The sequence below is a fragment of the Vicugna pacos genome, chromosome X, assembly GCF_048564905.1.
Source record: "Vicugna pacos chromosome X, VicPac4, whole genome shotgun sequence".
In the NCBI taxonomy this organism is placed as follows: domain Eukaryota; kingdom Metazoa; phylum Chordata; class Mammalia; order Artiodactyla; family Camelidae; genus Vicugna; species Vicugna pacos.
The window spans coordinates 18,556,658-18,581,674 of record NC_133023.1 but is presented as its reverse complement, the minus strand read 5'-3'; the positions used below and the strand labels follow the sequence as shown (position 1 = coordinate 18,581,674).

The 25,017-nt window shown below is 38.3% G+C and overlaps 1 protein-coding gene across 3 annotated transcripts in view; it reads right to left on the bottom strand.

The window, feature by feature from the left end:
* POLA1 (DNA polymerase alpha 1, catalytic subunit) overlaps positions 1 to 25,017 on the bottom strand; it is a 268,997-nt gene that overhangs the window by 119,903 nt on the left and 124,077 nt on the right. For all 3 annotated transcript variants that reach the window (XM_031673314.2, XM_015250479.3, XM_031673315.2), the window contains exons 33-34: positions 18,626 to 18,804; positions 16,850 to 16,981 (exon numbers count right to left, since the gene is read on the bottom strand). In XM_031673314.2, the coding sequence (XP_031529174.1) occupies positions 16,850 to 16,981; positions 18,626 to 18,804 (311 nt within the window). The remainder of the gene's footprint in view (positions 1 to 16,849; positions 16,982 to 18,625; positions 18,805 to 25,017) is intronic.

Genomic DNA, 25,017 nt, shown 5'->3' with positions numbered 1-25,017 from the left:
CCCTTACTCTCCTTAGAAAACAAACATTAACAACAAAACCTGACCAAACCTCTTCCTACTAGCAATCAGTGAGAAACAAAGGAACTCTGAGATTTCATTATTAATGCATTTTCACGCAAAGAAGCAGAACACGTCTTAATGCCAGCTGCTCCCTAAATTCTGATGTTCGATACTAGCCAAACACGCTGTCATATGGAGCTGTATTTTACACTACAGTATTTATTTTGCTTTTGCAGTCACTAACCGAACCATCGCTAATACACGTTTTCTGGTCCAAGGTACTTCTTTTACACAGCTGAAGATACAACAATTTTGCTGTCTTAAATCCATCCCTTCAAACTGCTTATTTTGATTGTCTACTTTAGAAGAATAGGAGTGATCCCTGACTTTTAAACAAATGTGTGTGTGTGTGTATAACCAGCATTATTGGATTTTTAACAACCTCTTAGATCATAAATCTAATTTTATAAAAATATATGTAAAGAGGCAACTATACTTTTATATAATCTTTACTATGGACATTAAGCTCCACAGCTGAGAAATAAGTAAGAATTGCTTAGAACCTGTTTTATAAACATTGTAGTAATGTTTATGCAGCTCAAAATCTGGCTTGAAGCAGATGGTCTGGATAGGCAACAATGAGCCATCATAAGTGCTTTACTTACAAATGCAACACACAAAAAGGTTCCCCAAAGTCCCCAAACATGCATGATTCTTTTTTTTTCAACATTATCAAATCTAGTTTGTTTCTTCTTAACGGTCCATCTTTTCTTCCTATAAAATAAATGTCCTGATGGGTATTCGATATTAACTTCTGGTATGATGGCCTGAAATCGCCTAAAAGATCACCAAAGAACCAGGTAAAACATTAGCTTAGAAAATGAGTTGTTCTTACGACCCACATGCCTCTAAGCACAGAAATGGGAATTTAGATGCTTCTAGTGTGTGTGACTTCACATAAAACCGAGTGTCTGCTGAGTCCACGGTATTGTAATAGGCGTTTCAGGGGTCTCGCATCATGGTCTTGGCAGTTTAATATGTTAAAATAACTTTGATTTTAAAGTCAAACACAAAAGCTATTTGCCTGACTCTTGGCTTCAGCAGAAACAACGAGGGGGTTGTTCAGAGGATTTTGAAGGTGGAGGGAGTGGGGGTGGGGAACTACTGGCCCAGGAGTCAGACGCTGCTTAGACAGAGCTGCTACCCAGTGTGTGCCTGACGTAATGCCCTTTCCCTTTGGTTTATTATCTGTTTGGTTGGTTGGTTTTTGCAAGGTTCCCAGTGTTGCAAATTGCACTGCACTCTACCTGTTAAAGAAAAGGTGAGGAAAGTAGCAAAAAAAAGTACAGCTGTTCTATCAATTGCTAGTGATGGTCTGACAAAAATGTCATCTCAACTCATGTCCATTCCCTTGCTCCAGCTTATTCCCGCAGAATTGCTTTTACCAACTTAAGAATAGAAATGAGACGCTGATTATTGTCCTAAAATATTTAATTTTGTATCAAATTCAAGTTCTCTTTTAAACTTGGATCTGATGAGCTTTTGTGAGGCCCCCTCCAGAAGTCTGGATCTCACATTCTATTATCGGCCACTTTTCTACCTTTCCTGACTTTCCGTAACATGTCACCAGCACCACGGAGAATGATGACCAATAAATAGAACAACTCTCTAACAGGAGGCAAAAGCCAGCTAGGCCCTTACTCTTCTGCAAGAGCGCATCTGTGTATGCTAGGGCTAGGGAAGAGCACACCCAAACAAATACCCACGAGTACACATGTGGTGCTAAGGGCTTCTCAAAACTGCATGACTGCATGTCTGCTCGGTTAGCTATGCTGTTAACAGAAAAAAGGTATGACTGCCCAGTGTTACGAGAGCTTACACCAACAGGAGTTTCAAAACCAGCCCTGCCACTAAGAAGCCAGTTTTCTGGTCATGGTCTAGGGGACAGGAAGAGTACTACTAGATAAAAGGTTAAGATCAATACCACATCCTACATGAAAATACGCAGTGTATGTGTGTGTCTTGCATTTTATACATACTCACAAAACCTCGATATTCCTAAGGTGATTGAAATTTAAATCGTGAAATAGACTGAAGCTGACATTCCAGAAAATACTGTCTACTAAGTGTAGAGACATTAATAATAAAAAACCGGAACTGGCTATTCTACTAAACACAAACGCTGCACCCACAGTCTTTCCGAAGGTTCAAACAATCCCCTCCTCGCTCAGATAAACATTTCCTGGGCCTGCCGTGTCCCTGGGGCTCTGCTCCGCACTAGCTGGTGCAGCCTGCGTTCACCCAGAGCCTGCCCGTCCATGCAGGAGAGAGCTGCCTGTCCCCTGCGTGCACAGGGATCACAAACACACAGGAGAGGAAGACGTTCTGCCTGGAGAGGTGAGTGAGGAAGGCATTCCAGAGACCATGCCACTGAAGGTGGAAGGAGGATTTCACAAGGTGGGGCAGTGGGTTCCATGTAGGAGAGAGAAAAGCAGATCTGGGGGTGGGGGTGGGGTTGGGGTTCCGAGGACTTCTGAGCTCTCCCTGGCAGCAGGCAGAGGGTGTACGGCAGACAGTGAGGATGGAGGTAGCAGTGAGGCTAGCCTGGGGACTCACGCCATGCTACGGAATGTGAATTTTAATCTGTAAGAAATAAGAATCCACTGAAAGTTTTTAAGCTGAAAGGTAACATTATTAACCCTATTCTCGGAAGGTAATCCTGTTGACAGTGTGGAGAATGGACTGATAAGGCAACAAGCCAAGACAGGAAGATCAATTAGAGAGCTGAGACAAGATGACCAAGACATGAATTAAAGCAGTGGGAATGGAGAAAAAGCCATGTGACAGCAGGAGAAATACACAACCCCATAGCATCCTACGTGGGCAACTTGTGGGCTTCTATTATCCTGAGCTGGGACATACACAAGATTATTGTGAAACAAATTAGGTAAGGGTATGAAGATGCCTTGAAAACTGCAACGTACTGTATAATTCAATGTATATTAACATAATGGAATCCTCTCCTTTTAAAATCACTGTCTATTTAAGAGTTCAATACTCTTGTAGGTGAAAACTGGTGTTCAGGGAGGATGGTCCTGACAGCCCTAAAGACAGGAAGCTAAGTAAACCAGTTTGCAAGATTTTCATAGTTCCCAGAGGGACCCTGAAAAAGCCTAAAACATTCCAAAAGATAGACAGTCTCCTATTTTCATTCAAGTTGCTGCACATGGAGGAAGTTACAGAATCCCATTCCTGTTATCTGATTCCTACAAGGAACACTGGACTGTCTCATTTATTTTACTGTTAGTTTTTTAAACAAAACTTGTATTTAAGCTGTACAACATGATTTGATATACACAATGAAGTGATTACTATAGTCAAGCTTCTTAACATTATCTTCTCCTCACATACTTCCGTGTGTGTGTGTGTGTGTGTTGAGAGCATCTGAACTCCACTCTCTCAGCAAATTTCCAGTCTTCAATATGATATTATGGGGGGGGGGTTGGTTACAGCTCAGTGGTAGAGTGTGTGCTTAGCATGCACAAGGTCCTGGGTTCAATCCCCAGTACCTCCATTAAAAGTATATATATGATATTATTAAGTATAGCCATCATACTGTGCACTGGATCTCTAGATTTCTTCACCCTACATTACTGCACCTTTGTAATGAGATCAATTATTTCCCCTCCCCATTTTGATTTGATTTTGGGCCCTGCTTACGGAGTGCTAAGCTTAGGCAAAAACTATGTCCTTCCTACAGAAGGGAAGCCCAAGCTACTCAAAAAGAGACTCTGGTAAGTCACAGCCAAGACTGAGAGCACAGTGACAGGACTGCAGATTTCAGAACCACTTTAAAATGTTGTCAAGAACATAATTCCTCAGCACATGCAGGGTCAGATGATGTCATGAAATCATTATACAGGAGGTCTCCTAGAAGAGACACAGGTAAGATGACATTTCTATACAGAAATACTCCTCAGCCTAGGTTTGTACAATCACATCCACACCAGAGAAGAGACAAGGTTGAGTAATGCTAATTATCTGCCATTTGTCAAGTGTTAGCGATACACCTGAAGACTTAACAAGGATGGCAAATTCTCAAAAAAAATATGGAAATATTAAACATGCTATGGGCTTTTTTACTTTTGCAAAATTAATTTTGGTCACATTAGAACTCATTTTGTTTTAGAAATTTAATTCCCTTCTCATTTTTAAGTACCTATTTAACTTGATACAGGTATGAAAGCAAATATACCTTTTATCTCTATATCTTCATATATAAACTATATGAACATATAAAAATCATATATATAATAACCTCTATTTCATATATAGAAATAACATTTAAAATACTTTGTGGTCTTTATACATTACATTAGAATTCACCAACATTTGTTTTTTGAAGAGTTTAGTAACCACATGGGGAACTTTTAAAAACACTAAGGCCCCTGCTTACCCTCAGAAACTCTAATCTAGTGTTCCAGGGTGGGCTGAGCCATCAGAACCTCATTTTAAAACCCATCCAGGTGATTGCAATGTGCAGCCAAAGTTGAGATCCACTGTCTTTGCTTGATATAGAGACATGCATATGATAAAAAAGAAATGCTGTGGTGAAGAAAAATTTTAAATGCAGCATTCTCAGAATGTTCCATCTGTCTTAAAATGTTCCTTTGGTTTTCAGTATGAAATCTTAGAATCTTAAGATGGCTGGGGCAACATCAAGATTTCTAGGATGCAAGTACTTAATTCTCAAATAGGATTGAGTTTATACTAACCTCATTTACTGATAAGGACCATATTATAACCCTGTTTTATCTTCCCTTTCTCATTTAAGCAGCTTCCTTATTTTGAAAAAAAAAAAACCCAATTCATACCTATTATGAAATATTCAAATAGAGAAAAGCAATATGGAAAAAATAAAATTCACCTCAACTTTTTACCACTCAGATAGCTTTTAACATACGGTAAATATCCTTCTAGAAATCTCTTTGAGTGTACAAACACACAAATTTTATATAAGTGACATATAAGCTGGTGTTTAAAAAAAGACTGAACACTACTATGTAGCCAAATATCTGGGCCAATAAATACAGAGTTACAGAATAAATTTTAACGGCGGCATGTTAGCTATGCATTTATGGAGGTGATTTTTAATGTTTCATGGGTCCTCAGTATTCTTTAGAGAATCAAATCAACTGATTTACCTGTAATTCTCTGAAGTACAGAAATAGCAAAAAAAAAATTATATAACTGTATTTCTATATACTAGAGAATACAACTAGAAATCAAAATTAAAAAAGAAAAAACCTTTCCTGAAAATGAACTCCTTTAGTTATAAATCTAACAAACTATACATAGGACTTGTATGCTAAAAATTACAAAATGCTAACGAAGGGGGAAGGGAAGGAGACCTAAATAAGTGGAGAGACATATTAAGTTCATGGATTGAAAGACTCAACATAATAAAGATGTCAACTCTCCCCAAAGTACTATACAGATTTAACACAATTCCAACAAAAATTCCAGCACCATTTCCAGCAACAAGACTCAAATTTATATGGAAATAGAAAAGAACTAGAATATTTGACATAACATTGTAAAATTATTATAAATCAGTAAAAAATAAATTAATAAAAGAAATTGTCATAAAAAAAGAAAAGAACTAGTATAGCTAAAATATTTTTGAAAAAACAAAATGGAGGAATCACACTACACTTGTGGACAGAGGGGTCCAGAAACAGACCCACACAAGTATGCTCAAACGGTTTTTGACAAGGGTGCAGAAGCAATTCAATGGTGCAACAACAGTCTTTTCAGTAAGTGGTGTTAGGACAACTGGACTTAAAAAGACATTCCCCCCTAAATGAACCTTGTCCTAATCCTCACACCTTATACAAAAATTAACTCATAATGGATCATAGATCTAGATGTAAAATTTGAGTTCTTAAGACATGAGACCAAGAGCATGATCTACAGAAGAAAAAGTTGATATATTGGACTTTACCAAAATTGTGTAAGTTTCTTCTGTGAAACACACCATTAAGAGAGTGAAAACACAAGCTACAGAATGGGAGAAAACACTTGCAAAACACATATCCAACAAAGGACCTGTATCTGGAATACATACAGAATCTAAAACTCAACAGTAAGAAAACAACCCAAATTTGAAAATGGAGAAAAATTTGGATACTTAACCAAAGATGACAAAAAGATGGCAAATATAAACACACTATTCATCAGGGAAATGCAAATTAAAATCAAGATGAGATACTGACCGCACCTGTTAAAATGGCTAAAATAAAAAACACCAACAATAACAAATGCCAGTGAGGATGCCTAGAAACTGGAACCCTCATATGTTGCTGTTGATAATGAAAAACGGTGCTGTTACTCTGAAAAATAGCTTGGCAATGTCTTTAAAAGCATGAACATACACTTAACATCAGAGCCAGCAGTTCTACTCCGGTATTTAACCTATAAGAATGAAAAGTTATGCTCACACAAAACCCTATACTTAAATGTTTATAAAAGATGAATTCGTAATTGCCAAAAACTAGAAATAATCCAAACACCTTTCAGTGGGTAACTGGATCAAACAAACTGATATATCCATACAGAGGAATAATATTCAGTAATTAAAAGAACAGGCTACAGGGGAGAAGACAGTCCCAAAGGCTACTTACTGGAAGATTCCATTTCTATGACATTCTTGAAAGGACAAAACTATAGTAACGAGAACAGATCGGTAGTTGCCAGAGTTAGTGGTAGGAAGGAATGTGTGATTATAAAAGGGTAGCAAGAAGTTTTTTGGAGTGATGGAACTATTTTGTATCCTGCACGTGGTGGTGGTTACATGAATCTATCCATGTGCCAGAATTTGTAAAACGACAAACTGCTACGTAGGTTAAAATGAATGAACATTTGAATATAGGCAAGTTATCCTTTGAAATGGCTCGATATCTCAGTCTCAGCTCTAGAAAGCTGGAGTAGTGGATATCATGACTTGAGTGCGGGAACTGCCGCTCATGCTGCTGGGATTCCCTCAGTCTTCATGACCGACGGAACGAAAGTAATGAGGTAAAGACACGACTTAGTTTTCTTTCTCAAATCCTCAGAGCTAAAATTTATCTTGTGATGAAGTTCCAGAGAAAACGTTAGAATTTTTCTTCAGGGTTCTTTGCGGGGGACTTGTCCTTAGAATTTCATTTTATATCCACAGACCAAGTACCTACCCACTCCTAACTAAGCAAAGAAACACATTCGTTACAAGGTTTTGTTCTGCATCTCTGGGAATGGCAGCATATTCGTCAGTACAGAGGTGAGGGGTGGGATGGGGGTCCCAGAGAGAAGATAATACCATGGATAGAAAATATGACACTTTGTAAGCAAAAGTGGTACGAATCAACATATATATGAGGTTAGCCATCTGAATGAAATTATTTTAAAAGTGCAACTCAAAGAAGCAGCACAAGGAAACTGTGGGAAGAGGGTGTGGGTCATGTGTTTTGTTTCTTGACTGTGGTAACAGTTACATGACTCTATGCGTTTGTCAACACTGAGAACCGCATATCAAAGAGTGAACTGTACTGTACTTAAACTTCAAAATAAAATTTCAAAATGTGACCAACACCATCTCACCCCCTCTAAAGTAATATACACTTACTGTCAAAAACTTGGAAAACAGAAATATCATTATATTTATATACCATATGCCATTCAAGATAAGTGACTTTAATGTACCAGAGTACAAAAAGTTTATTGATACAGTTTCAGATTCCACAATGGAAAGAACCTTTAAGAAACTACCATGCTACAAGGTTTGGTGTAGTGACAAAAAAGAATACCCACTATTAATGGAAATGACTATTAAACTACTCCCACTTTTCCAACTACATATTTGAAGTTGGAAGTGTGTGAAGCCAATTTTTCTCATATACTTCCACCAATACAACATATCACAAGAGACTGGATGCAGAAACAGATGAGAGAATCCAACTGTCTTTGAAGCCAGACATCAAAGAGATTTGCAAAAATGTGAAACAATGCCACTGTTTATACTAAGTTACTTTGTAATATAGGTATTTTTCCTTTAAAAATTGTTATATAATAGGTTTATTGTCGCTTATAAATGGGTTAATACTTTGTAAATGTCTCAGCTTTAATTTATTATTTAGTAAACATGAATTCATGTAACCCACATAAGCAGACTCTGCCATTCTCAGTCGTTTTAGAGTGTGCAGGGTTCCACAGAATGGAAGGTTTGAGAACCACTGTGCTGTTAACACCACATACACTCATCAACATGAGAATGTATTTGGTAGTGAAAATTTAAACAAGTCTTTCTCAACACTTGGCTCTCCTTTGATCTTTCTTTGCCGATCAATTCCTGAAAGGAGTGGCTCTTGAACATCACGAGATGGAAAGCTACCATTCAAGGAAATTCACCTCAAAAGATCACCCATAACTTCATCCACACGGTCTCTAAAACTTTAGTATACATAGAGACATAAATCCTAGGCAGTTTTGGTTTTTCCCTGACACGATTCTGGAACATTCTTTGCCAGTGGATGGAGACTGAAGGCCTGCTACACAAGGCTCCTGAGAGCTGAGCTAGCAAATCGTCTAGGTTCCTAGCAGTTCCTAGCTGCTCCAACTGCCAAGGAGCCTGAACACCTGTGTAACCTGAATGAGGCTGGGGATCTTTCAGAAAACCAGCTGGATAATGCACTGCACAAAACTCTAACCTAAGAGTTATCACATGCTGGAGCATTAGTAGAAACCCAAAGTATTTTTGAGGGCGTACTAAGAATCAAGTGAGTTTTGAATCAGGACAGCAAGTTAGACATTGCTTTTCAAAACTGGGCTAAAACCAACAACACGTTCTAAGTGTTGGTATGAGCACGTGGTAAAGTCACTCTTGATTTACACTAAGCCCCAAAGCCACCAACACTCATCAATTAGAAAATACTGGCATGCAAAGTTTTATTACTAGTATAATTCTTTGGAATCCAGGCTGTGAGAATTTTTCTATGGCACCGTGGAAAGGCAGCTGAACTAATGCCCTCCTGAACAGAAATATGGTTATTCCATTTAACACAGGACTAAGCTAGACAGAACGATCTGGAAATTCCTATCTGTAATTACCTGCAAAGAGTCAATTTCCACATGTGAACTACAACATACTTTGTAGGCAAAAGGAGCATGAGGGAGGCTGTGGTCTGAGGCGCTCCCCTTCCTCCCCCGTTTATGTGTGCAGCAGGGGATGGACAGCTCCGTTCTGCTCCTTCAAGTCAAGAAGGTCAAAGGTGTGAAAATCTCACTTTTGAGAGGCTGTTTCTCACTGTACTACGGGGCAGTAGCTCCAGTTAACTGGAGTTAGACCTGGAGTTGAATTTTTCCTAAATACACAAGGTTAGAGAAAGCAAAATGGAAAAGGAATTCTACTGTTTTGGCACAAGCAGTTTTCTGTTTTTACCCACTTCTTTTCAGATATTTGACAACTCCTATGGCATTTCCTGAGCATTTCAAAAAACGTCCAATTTTCCCTTCAGAGGGGGCGAACCGTATCAGAAGCTGCTGAAACTCCAGGTGTCCCTTCAGTGGCCACACTGGCCCCGGGCAGGTGGGCAGCTGTCATCCACTTTCCGGACTCCTGCCCCAGGAGGCTTGTAATGCTTATGCCCAGGGCTCTGGTGGTGTCCCACTGAAAGGGGGAACGCAAGTGAAGACGGCGAGCCATTGTGATGCAGGAACGGCTGTCTTACCACATATGATGAGCAGGATTCCGGTCCAGGCTCCTCAAGAATGGTCACAGCCCTGATGCTGCTATTTGGGACCTGGGAAAGTCACCTGATAGCGCCAACCTCTCCGAATATCATGACTCATTCAATAACTTTTTACTGAGCAATAGCCAGGTTAGGCACCACACTGGGGGCCGGGCCCTGAAGGACTTAAGAGCCTTGTGTCCTTTCCTCACTTTAAGGCACTTCTGCAAGCTGCCCTTATCAGGGTCCCTTCCTAAGACTGACTTCCGGGGCCATCATCCCCAACACTGAAAAGGAAACTCACAGAGGTAAACTGCAGGGAGGCTGGCAAGACAACGAAAGCTTCCACATGGACACTTCGGAAGGACAGGACTCCATCTCCACGGGTCTGAGTCCGAAAGGACACAGCCGAGCCACGTTCATCCACCATCACCTCAGACTGGGATGATGAGCACCGATAATGAGCGCTCTCCGGGCACTAGGCGCTTTAAATGTGTCATCCCGTCCAGTCCTCCTTATGACCTAACGGGCCACGTACTGTTACTCTCGCGGTTTTCTAGGCTCTGACATTGGCTTGGAGAAGGTCAGTAACTAGCCCACGATACAGAACCAGTCAGCAACCAGCCAGCAACCCTCACCTCGGCGTCTGAATGCACAACCTCAGTGCGCTGGGAGCCTGGCAGTGGCCGCTCTGAACATGGATACAATCAAATGCCGAGCTTTCAGAACGTGAGGAAAGAACAGGGAAGGCCATGGCTGTAACCGCCTCCGCAGCTGCCAGAAAGCTCTGGAGGGGAAACACGCCTACGTGACGTGGGCCAGAGAGAGCCTACGGCCCCAGCTCAGATCTCGCAGAAAGACCTGAGGTCAGTCCTCAATACACAACACTGTTCCCTGCAGTCGGGGCATCTCCAAATTTGGTGTGGGTTCCCTGCTAGTCCCTCATGATCACACTGTACTTCTGAGTCTCGCCAGGACCATGAATCACTGTATAGAATACGGAGCCAGTATGTTTTAAAGGACTAGATGACCTGTTAACTTAGATTTGTACAGTAATAATTTTACTTACAGTGAGATTCTACTTTCAATCATCACCAAATCCCATGTTTCTTAGTTTTTCTGTGAGAGCACACTATGGTGTAGCAGCAGAATGTGATACCTGGCTCAAAATCAGCTTGCTTAATATTTATACCTAAGAAAAACCAGCTGTTCACTAATTAAAAAAAAAAAACCCTCCATCAATGGGCCCTGGTATTAGAATACCACATTTAATAAATGCAGTTGGTGTCTGTGGTGTTCATTTACGCTTATGCTTCCTATCAAATGGTGTGGAGCAAAAAGAAATACTAATTCTCAGTATGTTCTTTTTGTTTTGTTTAAATGAGATTTAAGATGAGTTCTCCGGATTCCTAAAGAAATGACCCGTCTTTAAGCCCCATTGGGCAGCATGGATTGCACTACCTGCGATACTGAATGGGTAGGATGGATATCTACTGCTTTTCTGCATGCCTTCTGTACCACTTATATTTATGCTGTTAAGAGTCTTTAAAAAAAGGAAACTCGATTTATTCTTTTTAAATGTTCTAAATACAAATGTAGAGGCAAGGCAATAAATAATAATTCCAGTGGTGCTTAGAGTTTAAACTATTTGAACTAATGTACCCGTGAGACTACTGCATATTGCAACCTACAACCTCAAAACTATCAGCCCACATCACCACAGGTAAGAAATGAGAAATTTTGAGGGTTATTGAACACCAGATATTTGCAGCAGAACAGGAGAGAGTTACTGAGCATCATTGCATGGCTCTAAAACCCTCAGATCCACCTGCACAAATTGCTACACTTGAAAAGCAAAAGGCAACAGAAGTAAGAGTATAGCTGTTAGTGAATTACACGGGTGGGGGTGGCAATGGGGTGGGAGGCTGCTTCATCTCTAAATGATCAGATTTATTTCCTAATTGAGCTCTGTATATTCCTAAAGAAATGGTCCTCCTTCAAGCACTGCTGGACACCATGGACTCTGTTGCCTGTGATGCTGACTGGGTGTGTATTTTGGGGGAGCAAACAATTTAACCAATTTCACCCTGCCCTCCCCACACTTTTAAAATAAAAGATAGCTCCAATTAAATTTCTGGCTTAACAACATTATGTTTGGTGGTTAGTACTAATTTTGTTTTTGAGCAGTGCATATCCAATCCAAAATTAACAAGCATTTTTTTTTTGCAAAGATGAAAAGACAAAATTAACATGGATTTTTCATATCCCACAAAACACCCTCTTCCACTTCCCAACATGTGTCGTCTGTTGGAGGGACTCGCAGCAACCACGCTGAGGCTCAGCATCACTGGTCCAATGCGCCCTTCTCTATTAGATGCTCATACATGTGAGTGTAAGAAAGTCTGCATCATGAGGTAAGTGACACTGAACATTATTTTTCGAATTCCTTTTAAAGTGGGTCCAAAAGAGATTTTTTAAATGTGACTTATGCCACAACTAATATTCTAAAAAGTGAAAGGGAAAAATACAGGGAGAGAGCAGGAGTATGAGAGGGAGAACGGCGAGGCATCCCCTCCCGCTGCCACCTGATGTAGTTAGAGTGAGGGTCTCGTATCTAGACAAGGAGAGTACATTTCTGAACAACGTGATTTCGTATCATGATAAAAATACCTCTGGTCAATTACTCTTTGCCTGATACTTGGTTTGAGAGAAAACAAATCAAGGCCATGAAGTTGGAGATGGGCATATACTGAAATCAATGGTAATCACTGATGTGAAATATAGAAGACGGGATAACAAAGGGCTTTATCAATGCCTTCATGACCTTAAAATACTGCAGTCTTGTATTGCCTGAGAATCTTGTGAACTACTAATAAATCTTTTGCCAACATGATGGCAAAATGAAAAAAAAATTTTAAAAAAACAAGAAAAAGATAACCTTCATTTGTTGGTTTCTGTAGTTACTAAACATTAAAGTGCACACACTACTGAGGGTGAGGGGCTGTGGGCAGAGATCACAGGCAAGACATCGAAGAAAGCGCAGGCCCTGTCCTCAGAAAGCTTACTTCAGGACAACTTTGAGACTGTAAAACCAATAGCAAATTTCTAAGGAATTCAAGCACCAATTTCTGGTCCTGGCATCTCATTGGTGGTTATCATGTGCACAGGAATGACTAGCTGTTCGCTGTTAATTTTTCTAGATGGAGGGTCAGCAATAACTCTGTTTAAAAATCACAATGAAGTGCTCTAAGCAAGGCTCCTTTACAAGTGGCTGGAAACACTACAAGGCTGGTGAGGAATCCAATTCGCCCTACGGGAACACTCTAAAACCTGGAGAAGCCATCAATGGGAATTTAGGAGCATACTTTAGCTGAGTATCCACCTTTAGAAACGAATGGCTCTTTAAGTATTAAAATGAGGGTTTAATGTACATTATAACTAATAGTACTTGAGATGAAAGTAAACGAACCCCCCAATGCCCTCCCAGGTACTGAGAGGGGTCAGATTTCCCATTTATCAGCAAGTCTCTGGGTAGAGGCATCTCAACCTCACACTCTCTTCTGAGGCTGTTTCATGGATGGCTGAGGGGAACACTTCAAAAACGAACCAGCTAAACAAACTTCCCAGCAGCACTTGACAGAGCTACACCTATTCTTCCCATTTCCAAAGCAGTGGAGAATTAATTACCAGTTCTATGGATCTATTGTAAGTATAATAGACTAAAGAGCTATCACAGACACATTTATTGTAAAAGCACAATCCCAAGAGTGTCTAGCGGAGGGCCAAAACGATTAACACAAATGCTTTGTCAGATCAAAGATAAAACCTGCACCGCCCAACTGAGGAATGAATTAGAACAGTGGGTTATCTTTCAAATTAACCAGGGCAGTTAGTGAGGAAAATTTCATGAAAGTGTAATTCTTAGCCTTTGTGAATCCACACAGCAGGCATTCTGCCAGCTGACAAGATGATGAAATTTTCATGCTTAAAAAAAGCCCTCTTCATTTCCCAATTTAGATTAGCTAGTGTTTCTCTCCCTTTGTGTGTGTGTGTGTGTGTGTCTATTTGCTCTTCTGGAGCAGAATTTAAGGGGAGGGGGAACACATATCAATTTTTCACTGTAAAATTGAAATCTTTCAGAAACATCCCTAAAAGCTGAGGAGATACAGTCTTTAAACTGGCTTTTTATGATTTTCAAAAAATTCCAGTTCAATTTTAACTTTGCACAGAGGAACCAACTAGGACCAGGGCAGGAAATCAACTCTGAATTAGAGCTTTCTGTGCTGCCTCAAAGTCTTCTAGTGCTTCATCAAATCTTGAAAGAAAGCATCAGAGTTGTTTTCCTCATAAAGAAATTAATCTTTCTTATAGGATATAGGGTAATTATTAAAATATCCTCGTTTGGTGCTTCTTGTATTTCTATGTGCAGTGAAATTTAAATGTTCTAGGAAACAAGAATTTGAAAGACACAATCATTGCTATATGGTGAGAGAGAAAAAGCTTCTCCTCTATTAAAGGAGCCAAGATTTAAAAGTGTGATATGATACAGATTGATCCTCAGAGAGAAACTTTTTAATGTTTGTTGCATCATATGTATTCAATCAGCACTATCTATTCTTGACACACAATAACAGACTGTGTGACATATTTTTTGAGAAGTGATGTAGAAGTATACTCTGTAACCCTCAACTTTGGTCCCTTTGTTCTTGACAATCAGATTTCCTAGTGATCTAGAACTACGTGCCTTGGCAAGTCACAGTGTTTGGTCAAGCACATACTCCTCCACTGTCTTACAAAGCTCTTTCCTTACAGAAGTGCCTCCTTTCTCAATATAAGTTGTTCTTCCTCTGCAGTGATTCTAAGACTAAGATGAAAAAAATACTGAGACTCTTGCTCTCAGTCCTCTAACAACTTTAATGCCCAGTGGGTAGTATTTTCTAAACTGCAAAACAGGAGGGAACACTTTTGGTCGTCAGCTTCAGAAAACAGTCACTCAATCTCAGCACTTACTACTAATATCCTTGTCTCCAGTACACTTGGTGTATTCATCTCCAGCTGGATGGCCATAGCTATGACATAGCACACTAAACTAACTGTGATCAGTACCACCTGAGGCACAATAACAAAAAATCCAACACCATATCCCTCTACTGGCAAATTTCACTCAGTCTGAGGTCAGGAAGAAAGAGAACACTCTACCAATAAAGTGGAACTTGGAGGTGTATGAGCTTTCTGTATAAAAGCTCTGATCTTGAGAATACCTGAAACATCTGTTCTTTATGGGGCCATGAAAAGAATAAATAATGGATTCTTTCTCTCCCAGCCAATCACATATGCCTAAGATCAGAAAGTAGAGAAACAGGTTCCTAATTTTGAGGACAGTCATGTCAATCTTCAACTTTAGGAATGACATTTGGGTATTCTAATTAGAAACCCCTTAGGAAAGTCAATCAAGTGGGCAGTTAACTACAGGAAAACCGTTACTTGCAGTTAGTGAGATGGTTGGTAGATAAGACAATTAAAGCAAATGCTACAGAAACGTTGGGTTAAGTGTCTAGATGCCCAAGACTAGGTTATTCAGCTTGAAAAATACTTCTATAACCACTACCACAACACCCACACCCACACAACTAGGTTAGAAATCAATCTTTGTTAGGGCATATTTCCAACTATACAGAAGATCATTTTTCTGCCTATTCTCAACTTAGTCAAAACAGATTGTCCCTTCTTAGAGAATGAAATAGATGAGCTTCTTCTAGTATTAACATTTCCATGGTGAAGATTCCGATAGACTAAACAGAGAGAGAAAACTCAAGAATTCTTCCCAAGAGTTAAGAATCAGGCTCTGCTCAATGAGTTCTGTAAATGAGCTGAACAGCTTTGATTTGGGCTCTTCATGCTAAATAAAGGCCTAACATTTCACGTGCTGAACGTTTCATCTTCTGCGGAATGTGAACCCACAGATAACCTTTATTTCCATCCAACTGTTCATTAAGTGCAGCACAGGCTTACTCACTAAAATGTTTCAGATTTCCCAAAATGCAGCCATAATTATTATTTTAAAAATATCTTCAGACAAACCGACCGGTTGTTTTTTTTTTTTGACAAATACAAATTATTCTACTCTGATCACAATACTAGAAACTCTGTGTTTTCACTCTTCATCCTAATGATCTAATACTTAATTTTCACTTAATGACTTTGATTTTAAAGAAGAAAATGCTGTCATATGTTAACTAACACAGAGGTAGAAAGTACAGAATGATATTGATCACAGTCATGAGCCTTACCTCACAGAACCTGACCATTTGGGGAAATGCTTGCCAGTGGAGCCTCTTTACATAAGTTACAGTGAACTTTCAAGTGATAGAAACTTTGTTTAGATGACAAATGACATAATGCAACACTAAGAAAAATCAAATGGGAAACGAGCAGGTTTTTTTAAAATTTTAACTTTTGAAGAGAAAAAAATCTCATTAAATGTCTTAAAAACAAAACAAAATAAAAAATTTGAAAGAAGCCTTCTTTTTAATGCAGACAGCACACTCATTGTTCTGGAAGTTTTAGTATATATTTATAAATATTAGACTTCCTCTTTTAAAATGTCAGACAAATTGCATTTAAATGTAAAAGATGTTTATTTTGATTTCCTCGGAAAACAAAGTGATGAAATGGTTTAGCTTACCACATAAACACAAATTGTTAGCTAGTGGCAGTTTATTAAGATCAGCACATACGATGTTATGGCTCTATTTGCCAAAGGTAGGCAATATTGATTTTTCTTCCTCTGCCCAAAGATCTGACTGACCATTTAACTGTGTTTTATTTAGGTAGCAATAAAGTGAAACATTTCCTGATTAGATTCTCATTTTCCTTAAAAGCAAAAACTTCATTGTTAAAAATACTGTTCATTAATGAGGTATAATGCCCAAGAGAAAATGAAATCATTTTCCTCCAAAGTCTTTAAAAAATTTTACAGTTTCATAAAAAAACAAACAATAATACAAAACCATATTGTTTTAGTTTAGAACAAGTACCAAACCTAAATAAGTAGCGTATGTGAGAAACTCATCATGGATACTTACTTCGTAGTATTTTTTAATGCAACGTCTAATGTCCACGATCAATTTGTTGCTCAGCTGTACCACGGAGGTTAGAGGTGAAGCCTTACAATCGATGTTACTGCAACGATACAGGCTGGGCTCCATGTTGGTTCCCTACAGAAGTCAAGACAGACAAATACACAAAAGGTTATAAAAGGTTTCTTGTGCTTAAAAATTTACATGCTGTCCTGGTGCACAACACTCTTCATTCATTTTACTGGTGAGTTTTTAACCCTATTTTCTCAACCACTTTCCTCCCAAAGATTCCCTCAGTCACACATACCTTCTACTCCTGCCACCAGAATAATGGAGTGCAAAGCTGAAGGGAAAACCTGAAATCACTTTTACATTCAACACATGACAGACTCTATTCATACAAGAGCTTCCCCTCTGAAAATACCAGTCAGGTCATGTTATTGGAAATAAACATCCTTTCTTTGAGATACCCATCAAAAATTTAAATCTGCACTTATTCACCCCAAACTTGATTAATTTTAAGAATAAAGCCTAAAAATTACGTGTTATACCACAAAGCAATCAGTTTAGCAAATTCAAGATTTTAGTAACCCCTGTCCCTTACAAATGAAACGTATTTGGAGGAGGGAAGAGAGAAGGAGTAAAACTCAGTAAGAATGAACTATTCATGGTTGGAGAAAATGTTTCATTTTGTTTTGTTTTAAACAAAGACAAAGCAATTATAATATATAGGAAAACTGTTGGGGTTTCTGGAGCATTTGTTTTCCTTCTTGATACTTAAACATCTTGGTTTCCTGCTCCAATCTGGTATATAACCCTACCCGCCACACTAAGCAATTCCAGGTGGAAGAGATTTTAGAGCTTGACATCGGCTCTTCCACAGTTAGCCCATCTGCAAGTCGTCAAGCCTCCATGCAATTAACTATCTTATTTACAGCTGTAATGAAGCAAAGCTCAAGGATTTAGCAAGTATTGCTGATCTGTGTCTGCCTCTTCCTTGCACTTGCTTCCAAAGACTGCTTTGTTTTGATTCAAAAAAATGCAAAACATCTGCTGTTTGTCCAAATTAACTTAAAATAATTACTTTTAATTTAGATAAAGGATGTATTTTCTTCCAGTTTCAAGGTTTTACACGGTTCTGCTGCCTACTCATTTGCCAATGGCTAGGACATGTATAACACTGCAGTGGAATCAAGTAGATTGGCCAAGTTTCAAGTTCTGATCCAAGGTCAATGATACATTTTTTGGCAGTACTTCTTGGGAGAAATGCCTCCCTGCGACTTTTTAAATGCCTAATATGCAAAGACAGCAGAAAAGATTATCAGGATACCTTTGTCAAAAAGGAGGCAAGTGGGATGTGTAAAGATAAACAAAAACTTTCCAAAAACACTTAGTTCCCATTAACTTGATTTAAGATAAAGGAAAATATTGCTCTAAGTCTTAATAAACTGGGCTGGGAGTAGGGAAATACAGGTTACTAATCAAGGAATTACAATAAAAATACTTTAAGATAATTTAGAATTTTTAAGAGATTCCATTTAAAACACCAAGGCTAAGCATTCTAAGAAGCCAAAAACAATACTCAAGCACACTCTATTAAGAGTTTGCAAGCAGAAATAAAGTAAGTTGTAAAAGGAAGGCAGAATTCATATGACGCTAAAATTCTTTAAACACATAAAAAAAGTGTGTTTTCTTTTTCCTTTTTATACATATAGTGGAGAGAAAAGGGCCTTTGTACTAGTTTGCTCACAAAACAAAACAAAACAAAAAAAAACAACTAACCGAACCATCGAAGGCACTATCATAAATATTCTCAGTTCCACATGTAGGGCATGGACATTTGAACCTTTCACAGTCCCTGTATTTTTCTTCATCAGTGAGCTGTGCTGGGCCACCAAGTAGAGCATCATTCTCTTCATCTTTATGATAATGATGAACTCTAAATTGGGTGGGGTCAAGTCCTATTAATGTTAAAGAAAAAATAAATTCAGAAAGGCACAATTATTTGAATTCCCCCCTCCAAGAAATGTCCCAAAGAAGGGAATCCACAAAAGATTTATTTTTAAATTCATACACACACATACATAATCATCTGAACTCAAGATAGAGGCTCATACTACCAAGACAAACGACTTCTCTTTTTAAAGAGATTATTAAAAAAAAACAAGTCAACTGCATCAAAACAATGCAGAAATATGCTACTGGACATTTGGGTTTGGAAGTAAGTACTTCTATAGGATGGTTTTAGTATTTTCCTAAAGTTACAGTGAAAATCTCAAATAAATGTGCACTGTTAAAATCTCCTAAAATCAAAGTGTCACCATTAAAACTGAAAATAGAGAATAAAAATCCCATTAAGGAAAACAAATTCACTGTTATTACAACTCCTTCAAATGCAGACACAACTGCTAACCCTGATTTCAATGCGGTGGTCGATTCCATCTTGGCTCAGTAGTTAACAGCATGTAGGTTGCAATCTAATGCAGTGGTTAAAATTCAGTAGCAGCATCTGAGTCAAAACGCGACACGGTTTTTTGGTTCTCATCAATTCAGAAATTTAAAATATGTGCAAAAACAATGAATCTACAAATTCTGTAGGCCAAAATGTCCCTGACAATCCTGAAGCCAAATATACCTTCTATATTTCAATCAAAATGACACAAGAAATCAATTGACTCATCATTTACACTACCTTGTTTCCCCAAACTATTTGAGAAAAGAAAGACTGTAAGGCCAAACAATTTAACTTACCCTTGGTCAAAGCATATATGTCAAAATCTAATTCTTGAATTTACACTTAGAGATAATTATTCCATACTATATTCTTATAATATTTTCTTAAAAGCATTCCTTAGCAATCCCTAAGAATTCTAGGCTTTTTAGAAATCTAAAGAAAGCTATCATTTTTTATTTTAGTATAAAGCTACATAATATAAAAGTCACTGAGTAAAAAGTTCAAATGCCAAAAGTATCTAAAAATTGTTTTAACTCTATCAACAGCTGCACAGTTAGATAATCTAACAGATGTATTCAGAATTCACTGATAAGATCCTAAATCCTATTGGGTCAGTTGTCAAAGCAACATCTGAATTACAAAAGGCCGGCTCTGACACAGTGGAAAGGTGCTGAATTAAGAATAAAAGGCTGAGTCTCAGTTTTTTCACCTGCAAAATGGAGCTACTACAACCTACCATGCACTTTTGAAATTTAAATCAGACATTCAAGGACAAATCATTTTCCATGGTCCCTATCACGTGGCAAGCACCCAATAAATATCATATGAATGGAAAAAGTAAAATAGTGGATGAGTATCATTTAATCCAGACTACATTCATTCAAGATTATACATTTGGAAAAATATATGAAACACATGTACATCGTGTTGCACAGCAAGTTAACAGCCGCTCTTTGTAGTAATTAATCAAAGTGACTATTTCCCAACATGATAGTGTACAGTAAAAAACAAAGAACACACATTCAAAACAGTTTGAAAAACTGTTCCTGGACAGTGATATAAATTACTGTAACACAGGTCACGTGGCTCCAAGACTCACTGTACATTTTTATTTTACAAGTTACCTATCCCTTAAGAGAAACAGCAAGTTCGTGAAGTGTCTGGTAACATACACACTCTCATTTAAAGACAAGGAGGGCAGAGGAATGGAGAGAGACCACGCCCATGCCCCGAATGGTGCCATTTCTTCCCTGTAGTGAAGGGTAACTGCTGCAAATTTCTGAACCTCTAGTTGTGAATCCAACTGTATTCACACAATGTCTTGCTTTATTCATGATTACGAGAAAGCAGCTCCACCTTTTCTCTGATGGGATGATTATTCATCAATTTCCCCAGGCCAATACTTCTCAATAAGTAAGGAAAAAGAAAAACAATAAGCAAGGGTTTCCTAAGAGACAAGCTTCTATCACAACCTGAAAATCAAGTAACAAAAAGACGCTGGCTTTGCACATAGACACAACCAGCCGGGCTGCAACAGGGAAACAATGAAAGCTCTTTTGAAGCCTTCCCACCAGTCACCGGCCACTGGCCACCGTGTGCACTTGAGTCCGGGGGTGGCCTGCTGCTTAGGGAGAAAAGCCCAACAAGCGACCAAAAGTTATGAAAAAAGATCAGGCCTTATGAAATGTCTACTTTGAATGTCCATTTCCACAAACAACCCTTATCTACTGTTGCAATAATAAAACCAACGGGTCTAGCTAATTACTTCAGATTTATTCACAAACTGATTTTTTCCCCCAAGAGATGGGATTGCATCTCAGCACTCTTGGCCATAAGTCAACAGTAAATTTTTTAAATATAAGGGAGAAGACATTGTAATTACCTTAAAATATTAGGTATATAATGATCCTGTACAAGTTACTTGGATACAAAAATATCATAAAAGAGTGATTTTCTTGGGAAGACAATTATAAGTCAACAGGCATATCACGGGGGGCTAAGTTACATCTTTTAAGAAAACGTGTAATTAGTCATGTTAAAAAATATGGATCACTGATGCTTGGAATCTTTTCTTTAAGGTCAAAATCCAGACTTAAACCCAAACTTACATAATAAATTAATTTTTCCAAATCCTCACAAAATTGGCAACAAGCAGGTTATTTCGAAGTTTCGGGAGACTTAAAAGTTTTACTGCTTATACCGTAACTCATTAAGGCTGAAGTGAAACAACAGGGAAAAAGTATCTGGTGCTGCCACCTAGAGGTAGATTTTGAACTTCGAAATGTGCAAAATAGAGCAGCTATGTAGAAACCCAATTGTAATTATTGTCCCTCCAAAATGAAACACTACTGTCAGAATGACATGAAAGCAAAATCTTTATGATCACAGTTGCCACACATGCATATACACTGTGTAATCAATATTAAATTGCACGCTGTACAGCAAGTAATCACAGTAGTCTCTGAGCCAGCAACAGACCTAAGAATGAATTTCAAATTCCTTATCTCTTCTACTGAGAGCTTTCTCTGAACAACTGGCTGAAAGAAACAAACTTTATGCCCCAGTTGAGAAAAAGAATTTTCACTTCTTTGAGACTAGCTTTTATCCAATGACTTCAATCGTTGGAGCTGGCACAGAAGAGGAGGAGCAGCCTACTGGGGCTTGGCACCAGCTCTACGGGGTAGAGCAGCCGTGGAAATGACGTGTGCTTTAATTCAATCCTGTGACTTGTAGTGATCCAGTCACACCATTTTTGGGCCACGGTGGGGGCGCAGAGGAGTGCGATGGTGACAAGACGGGACAGAGGGGGCAAAGTAATGAAATTAAAATACTGTCATTTATAATTAGAAAATTTATAGGCTCTCACATTATTTTGGCAACAGGATCAAAGCTCTCATGTTTCAAGAAGTATTTATAGAAAGTAACATCATAGGCATTGGGGTGGATGAGTTCAGCAGTGCTGTTTTTTACTTAAGATCACCACATACCTCTAATGCCACATTTAGTACAAAACTATTTTTTCTACCACTGTATTTTCTAATAATTGTAAACTACCTGTTTTTAGAATGTTCACCTGCCTGCATTCCCAAGGAGTATTTAACCTTTTCTAAACTCAAGGCATTAAGTTGAGAGGCTGACACATTTGACTAAATAATCTTCTTTCTCCAAAAGACAAGGTCTTTAGTGCAAATGCAAAAAATTCTAGTAAAGCCAATTACATATATTCATACAACTGGGCAAGAGGGAAAAATCCACATGAATGAAACTCCAGATGAGTCGTGTAACTGGTATTCCCAGGCAGTTGTCTGTAAAATGAATCATTTATACTACTACGGAAGCTGATTAATGAAATTCTACTATGAAATTTTTTTTCCCTAAAAATTCCTTCTAGGAAATGAATCTTTGGCAGGAATCCAGACTTTCACCTATCTGGACTTCTCAGAGAACAATATACAAACTGAAATTTTAGTATCATTAAACTTTAGCATCATTAATGAATTTTTAAAAGGTGAATGCTAAATCCATAAAGCCTTGGACAAGAATGTTTGTCACAGCTTTATCTGTAATAACCATAAATTGGAAACAATTAGATGTCCATGAACAGGAGAATGAAAAACAAACTGGTATTATCTATCATGGAATACTACTCAGTAATGAAAATTTAAAAGTAAAATTTAAAAGACTGAATACTTACTGATGGATGAAACTCAAAAATATGCTAAGTGAAAGAAGCTGAACACAAAAAGCATATACCATAGGAGATCATTTATATAAAATTCTAAAACAGGCAAAACTAACCTGTGGTCATAGAAATCAAATGTGTGGCTGCTTTTGTGAGGGGGTGGGTATGGTCTGGGGAGGAGTCCAAGGGAAGCCTCTAGGTGATGGAAATATCCTGTCTTGATAAATGGACTGCACGATACTCTTCACATTGCAGCATGTGATGGTATGTAAATTATACTTTTAAAAAAAGCACTCCAAATAGAAGATGTTTGTGATATATATTTCCAAAGGACTCATGTAGAATATACAAGAAATACTTGCAAATCAATAAGAAAAAGACAGCCCAAGAGAAAAGCAGAAAAAGATCAGAACAGGCGCCTCACAAAAGAAGATATTCGAATGGCCGATAAGCATGTGAACAGGTGCTCAAGTTTATCAGTCATCAAAGAAACGAATTAAAAGCACATCATGCCACCACATAAATGAAGAAGATGGGACACACCCAGTGCTGGTGAGAAAGGGGAGCACTCATATGCAGCGAGTAGGGGTCTAATGTCATAGAAGCACTTTGGAAAACTCGTACTATCTACTAAAGCTGAACACACATGTCCTCTATGACCTAACAATTCTCCTAAATACATACCCGACAGAAATACATGCAACTGTTCAACAGAAGACATGTGCGAAAATGCTCAAAGCAGCATTATTCATAACTGTCCAAAGTGAAAAAAACTCAGAGGTACAGTGTGGTATATTCATACCAGACAGAAAGGAAGTACAACCACAGGGACCCATCTCACAAACACAGTGAACAGAAGAAGCCAGACCGAGAGTTAAAGACACAATTTATGCAGCATCAAAACATAAGAAAACCTCATGTGTGACGTTAGATGTCACGATAGTAATTTTCTGGTAGGGGATGGAGGATAATTTCTCGAATGAGATATGAGGGGGCTTCTGAGGATGCAGTAATAGATTGTTTCTTGAGCTCAGTACTGACTACACTGGTATGTGTTTACTTTGTGAAAATTTATCAAGCTGCTCAGGTTTTGTGTACTTTTCTGTATGCATGTTATACAAGAAATTCACATTGATTTCTCATATCATATACAAAAATAAATTCAAAATGGATTAAAGACTTAAACGTAAGACCTGAACCCATAGAATTCCTAGGGAAAACACAGGCAGTATATTCTGTGACACTGGTCTTAGTAATATTTTTTTGGATATGTCTTCTCAGGCGAGGGAAATAAAAGCAAAAACAAACAGGACCACATCAAACTAAAAACCTTTTGCACAGAGAAGGAAACTATCAATAAAATGAAAAGGCAGCCTACTTGAATGGGAGAAGATATTTGCAAGTTACATATCTGATAAGGGGTTAATTCTCAAAATGTACAAAGAATTCAACAACCCAACATCAAAAAAACAAACAACCTGATTAAAAAACTGGGCAGAGGACCTGAATAGACATTTCTCCAAAGAAGGAATACAGATGGCCAACAGGCAAATGAAAAGATGCTCAAGTTCACTAATCATCAGGGAAGCACAAATCAAAACCACAGCGAGATACCGCCTCATACAGGTAAGGATGGCTACCATCAAAAACAAGCATTAGCAAGGATGTAAAGGAAAGGGAATCATTGTGTACTGCTGGTAGGATTGTGAATTGCTGCAGTCACTATGGAAAAAAGGATGGAGGCTACTCAAAAATTTAAAAACAGAGCCGCCATATGATCCAGAAATTTCCCTTCCGGGTATTTACCAGGAAAAAAAAATACCCCAAAGACACTAATTCAAAAAGATACATGCACTAATGTTCACTGCAGCATTCCAAGATATGGAAGCAACCTAAGGACCAATCCTAGAATGGAATGTGTGATGTACACACACACACACACACACACACACACACACACGAACATTACACAACCATAAAAACTGAAATCTTGCCTTTTGTGACAACATGGATTGATCTACAAGATATTATGTCAAG